Source organism: Salvelinus fontinalis, unplaced genomic scaffold (assembly GCF_029448725.1).
Source record: "Salvelinus fontinalis isolate EN_2023a unplaced genomic scaffold, ASM2944872v1 scaffold_0024, whole genome shotgun sequence".
Lineage (NCBI taxonomy): Eukaryota > Metazoa > Chordata > Actinopteri > Salmoniformes > Salmonidae > Salvelinus > Salvelinus fontinalis.
The window spans coordinates 546,263-552,262 of record NW_026600233.1 but is presented as its reverse complement, the minus strand read 5'-3'; the positions used below and the strand labels follow the sequence as shown (position 1 = coordinate 552,262).

The 6,000-nt window shown below is 40.1% G+C and overlaps 1 protein-coding gene across 1 annotated transcript in view; it reads right to left on the bottom strand.

Annotated features, from left to right (window-relative positions):
• sdk2a (sidekick cell adhesion molecule 2a) overlaps nt 1-6,000 on the bottom strand; it is a 163,004-nt gene that overhangs the window by 122,988 nt on the left and 34,016 nt on the right. The window contains exon 2 of the mRNA XM_055910703.1: nt 1-69. This exon is cut by the window's left edge and continues 38 nt beyond it. Within this exon, the coding sequence (XP_055766678.1) occupies nt 1-69 (69 nt within the window). The remainder of the gene's footprint in view (nt 70-6,000) is intronic.

Here is a 6,000-nt window from a genome sequence, read left to right as displayed (position 1 = left end):
CCTACTCTGTTTCTGACGATGCATCTGTAGAAACCAGCATGGGAGCGGTCCAGAGACGGGATAAGGTACCTAACGGATGGACACACACACACACACACACACACACACACACACACACACACACACACACACACACACACACACACACACACACACACACACACACACACACACACACACACACACACACACACACACACACACACACACACACACACACACACACATAAACATACACACACACACAAACACATAAACACCAGGCACAGCTATTAGTCATAGTCAATACTTACTAATGTGACGGACACATAGCTTGGGCTTTGTCGTCAACGTACAGAATGTAGTGGCTAAGTAACTACTAGTAACTGAGTAAGTAACTGAAGTAAGTAACTGAGTAAGTAACTGAAGTAAGTATCTGAGTAAGTAACTGAAGTAAGTGACTGAAGTAAGTAATAGAAGTAAGTAACTACTTGTAACTCAAGAAAGTAACAGAAGTAAGTATCTGAGTAAGTAACTGAAGTAAGTGACTGAAGTAAGTAATAGAAGTAAGTAACTACTTGTAACTCAAGAAAGTAACAGAAGTAAGTAAGGTACCTAACGGATGGACACACACACACACACACACACACATAAACACATAAATACCAGGCACAGCTATTAGTCATAGTCAATACTTACTAATGTGACGGACACATAGCTTGGGCTTTGTCGTCAACGTACAGAATGTAGTGGCTAAGTAACTACTAGTAACTGAGTAAGTAACTGAAGTAAGTAACTACTAGTAACTACTAATAACTGAGTAAGTAACTGAGTAAGTAACTGAGTAAGTAACTACTAGTAACTGAGTAAGTAACTGAAGTAAGTAACTACTAGTAACTACTAATAACTGAGTAAGTAACTGAGTAAGTAACTGAGTAAGTAACTACTAGTAACTGAGTAAGTAACTGAGTAAGTAACTACTAGTAACTGAGTAAGTAACTGAGTAAGTAACTACTAGTAACTGAGTAAGTAACTGAAGTAAGTAACTGAAGTAAGTAACTACTAGTAACTGAAGTAAGTAATTGAAGTAAGTAACTGAGTAAGTAACAACTAGTAACTGAAGTAAGTAATTGAAGTAAGTGACTGAGTAAGTAACTGAAGTAAGTAACTGAAGTAAGTAACTACAAGTAACTTAAGAAAGTAACAGAAGTAAGTATCTGAGTAAGTAACTGAAGTAAGTGGCTGAAGTAAGTAACTGGAGTAAGTAACTACAAGTAACTTAAGAATGTAACAGAAGTAAGTATCTGAGTAAGTAACTGAAGTAAGTGACTGAAGTAAGTAACAGAAGTAAGTAACTACTTGTAACTCAAGAAAGTAACAGAAGTAAGTAAGGTACCTAACGGATGGACACACACACACACACACACACACACACACACAAACACATAAACACCAGTCACAGCTATTAGTCATAGTCAATACTTACTAATGTGACGGACACATAGCTTGGCTTTGTCGTCAACGTACAGAATGTAGTGGCTAAGTAACTACTAATAACTGAGTAAGTAACTGAGTAAGTAACTGAAGTAAGTAACTACTAGTAACTGAAGTAAGTAACTGAAGTAAGTAACTGAAGTAAGAAACTACTGGTAACTGAAGTAAGTAACTACTGGTAACTGAAGTAAGTAACTGAAGTAAATAAGTAAATAACTGAAGTAAGTAACTACTAGTAACTTAAGTATGTAACCACTAGTAACTGAAGTAAGTAACTACTAGCAACTGAAGTAAGTTACAGAAGTAAGTAACTACTAGTAACAGAAGTAAGTACACGAAGTAAGTAACTGAAGTAAGTAACTGAAGTAAATAAGTAAATAACTGAAGTAAGTAACTACTAGTAACTGAGTAAGTAACTGAAGTAAGAAACTACTGGTAACTGAAGTAAGAAACTGAAGTAAATAAGTAAATAACTGAAGTAAGTAACTACTAGTAACTTAAGTATGTAACCACTAGTAACTGAAGTAAGTAACTACTAGCAACTGAAGTAAGGTACAGAAGTAAGTAACTACTAGTAACTGAGTAAGTAACTGAAGTAAGTAACTGAATTAAGTAACTACTAGTAACAGAAGTAAGTACATGAAGTAAGTAACTGAAGTAAGTAACTGAAGTAAATAAGTAAATAACTGAAGTAAGTAACTACTAGTAACTGAGTAAGTAACTGAAGTAAGTAACTGAATTAAGTAACTACTAGTAACAGAAGTAAGTACATGAAGTAAGTAACTGAAGTAAGTAACTACTAGTAACAGAAGTGAGTACATGAAGTAAGTAACTGAAGTAAGTAACTGAAGTAAATAAGTAAATAACTGAAGTAAGTAACTACTAGTAACTGAGTAAGTAACTGAAGTAAGTAACTGAATTAAGTAACTACTAGTAACAGAAGTAAGTACATGCAGTAAGTAACTGAAGTAAGTAACTGAAGTAAATAAGTAAATAACTGAAGTAAGTAACTACTAGTAACTGAGTAAGTAACTGAAGTAAGTAACTGAATTAAGTAACTACTAGTAACAGAAGTAAGTACATGAAGTAAGTACATGAAGTAAGTTACAGAAGTAAGTTACAGAAGTAAGTTACAGAAGTAAGTGGTTAGAGCGTTGGGCCAGTAACCGAAAGGTTGCTGGATTGAATCCCCGAGCTGACAAGGTAAACATCTGTCGTTCTGCCTCTGACAAAACAACCCACTGTTCCCCGGTAGGCCGAATTTGTTCTTAAAACTGACTTGCCTAGTTAAAGGTTACATCTTTTTAAAGTAAGTAACTGGAGTAAGTCAGTGAAGTAAGTAATGAAAAGGAGGACCTTTTCACTGAAAAATATGTTTGTTTTCTATGATTGTGTTTTGCTTTTCATGTATTGATGTGACCATTGATGTGAAAATTGGTGTGAATAGTGATGTGAACATTGATGTGAACATTGATGTGACTAGCAATGTGTTTAGTGTATATTGAGGTGCATTGATGTGAATAGTGATGTGAATAATGTATATTGAGGTGTATTGATGTAAATAGTGATGTGTTTAGTGTATATTGAGGTGCATTGATGTGAATAGTGATGTGGATAGTGTATATTGAGGTGTATTGATGTAAATAGTGATGTGTTTAGTGATGTGTTTAATGATGTGTTTAATGATGTCTTTAGTGTATATTGAGGTGTATTGATTTGTATTGATGTGAATAGTGTATATTGAGGTGCATTGATGTGAATAGTGATGTGTTTAGTGATGTGTTTAATGATGTGTTTAATGATGTCTTTAGTGTATATTGAGGTGTATTGATTTGTATTGATGTGAATAGTGTATATTGAGGTGCATTGATGTGAATAGTGATGTGTTTAGTGATGTGTTTAATGATGTGTTTAATGATGTCTTTAGTGTATATTGAGGTGTATTGATGTAAATAGTGATGCAAATAGTGTTGTGTTTAGTATATATTGAGGTATATTGATGTGTATTGATGTGTTTAGTGATGTTTTTAGTGTATATTGAGGTGTATTGATGTGAATAGTGATATGTTTAGTATATATTGAGGTGTATTGATGTGTATTGATATGTTTAGTGATGTTTTTAGTATATATTGAGTTGTATTGATGTGTATACAGGGATCAGCTGTGAAAGAGACCTTGGACTCAGCATGACTCCCTGTTGAAATAAAATATATAAAACTATACTAACAGCTAATGTCACTTAACAGTTGTGTGTCCTCTCCTACTGTCATCTGGCTTGCTCTCTCTCTGTCTCTCTGTCTCTCTGTCTCTCTGTCTCTCTGTGTCTCTGTGTCTCTGTGTCTCTGTGTCTCTGTGTCTCTGTGTCTCTGTGTCTCTGTGTCTCTGTGTCTCTGTCTCTGTGTCTCTGTCTCTCTGTCTCTCTCTCTCTCTCTCTCTCTCTCTCTCTCTCTCTCTCTCTCTCTCTCTCTCTCTCTCTCTCTCTCTCTCTCTCTCTCTCTCTATATATATATATTGTAATTATGAATGATTGCAAGCTAAAAGTGCCGGGGTAATTGAACCAGACTTCTCTGCCAGTCAAAAGGGTCATGATTGAGGACTATTTTGGCGATGAGGTGGGTAACTAATGGTAATAACCTGAGCAGTGCCAGTGGTCATTGACACATCGGGTAATTTGGCCTGAGGGCAAATTAAATAAAATCTAATTGTATTGGTCACACACATATTTAGCAGATGGTATTGGGGGTGTAGCGAAATACTTGTGTTCCTAGCTCCGACAGTGGAGCAATACCTAACAATACACAACAATACACACACATCTAAAAGTAAAAGAATGGAATTAAGAAATGATAAATATTAGGACGAGCAATGTCGGAGTGGCATTGACTAAAATACAGTAGAATAGAAAACAATATGTACACTACCGTTCAAAAGTTTGGGGTCACTTAGAAATGTCCTTGTTTTTATAAGAAAATCACATTTTTGATCACAGTGTAGAAATTGTTAATGTTGTAACTGACTATTGTAGCTGGAAACGGTTGATTTCAGATTGTCTATCTACTGCTGTCCTGTCGATGTGGATAGGGGGGTGCACCCTCTGATGTTTCCTGAAATCTCTTTTGTTTTGTTGACGTTGAGTGAGAGGTTATTTTCCTGGCACCACACTCCCAGGGCCCCCATCCTCCCTGTAGGCTGTCTCGTCATCCTCCCTGTAGGCTGTCTCGTCATCCTCCCTGTAGTGTGTCTCATCATCCTCCCTGTAGGCTGTCTCATTATCCTCCCTGTAGGCCGTCTCGTCATCCTCCCTGTAGGCCATCTCGTCATCCTCCCTGTAGGCTGTCTCATCATCCTCCCTGTAGGCTGTCTCGTCATCCTCCCTGTAGGCCGTCTCATCATCCTCCCTGTAGGCCGTCTCGTCATCCTCCCTGTAGGCCGTCTCATCATCCTCCCTGTAGGCCGTCTCGTCATCCTCCCTGTAGGCTGTCTCATCATCCTCCCTGTAGTGCCGTCTAGTCATCCTCCCTGTAGTGCCGTCTCGTCATCCTCCCTGTAGTGTGTCTCATCATCCTCCCTGTAGGCTGTCTAGTCATCCTCCCTGTAGCCTGTCTCATCATCCTCCCTGTAGGCTGTCTAGTCATCCTCCCTGTAGGCTGTCTCGTCATCCTCCCTATAGTGTGTCTCATCATCCTCCCTGTAGTGTGTCTCATCATCCTCCCTGTAGTGCCGTCTAGTCATCCTCCCTGTAGCCTGTCTCATCATCCTCCCTGTAGTGCCGTCTAGTCATCCTCCCTGTAGTGCCGTCTAGTCATCCTCCCTGTAGCCTGTCTCATCATCCTCCCTGTAGGCTGTCTAGTCATCCTCCCTGTAGTGCCGTCTCGTCATCCTCCCTGTAGTGCCGTCTAGTCATCCTCCCTGTAGGCTGTCTCATCATCCTCCCTGTAGGCTGTCTCATCATCCTCCCTGTAGGCTGTCTCATCATCCTCCCTGTAGGCTCTCGTTATCCTCCCTGTAGGCCGTCTCGTCATCCTCCCTGTAGTGCCGTCTCGTCATCCTCCCTGTAGTGCCGTCTAGTCATCCTCCCTGTAGTGCCGTCTAGTCATCCTCCCTGTAGTGCCGTCTAGTCATCCTCCCTGTAGGCTGTCTCATCATCCTCCCTGTAGGCTGTCTCATCATCCTCCCTGTAGGCTGTCTCGTCATCCCCCCTGTAGCCTGTCTCATCATCCTCCCTGTAGGCTGTCTCGTCATCCTCCCTGTAGGCTGTCTCATCATCCTCCCTGTAGGCTGTCTCGTCATCCCCCCTGTAGCCTGTCTCATCATCCTCCCTGTAGGCTGTCTCATCATCCTCCCTGTAGGCTGTCTCGTCATCCTCCCTGTAGTGCCGTCTCGTCATCCTGCCTGTAGGCTGTCTCATCATCCTCCCTGTAGGCTGTCTCGTCATCCTCCCTGTAGGTTGTCTCATTATCCTCCCTGTAGGCTGTCTCGTTATCCTCCCTGTTGACTGTCTCATCATCCTCCCTGTAGGCTGTCTCA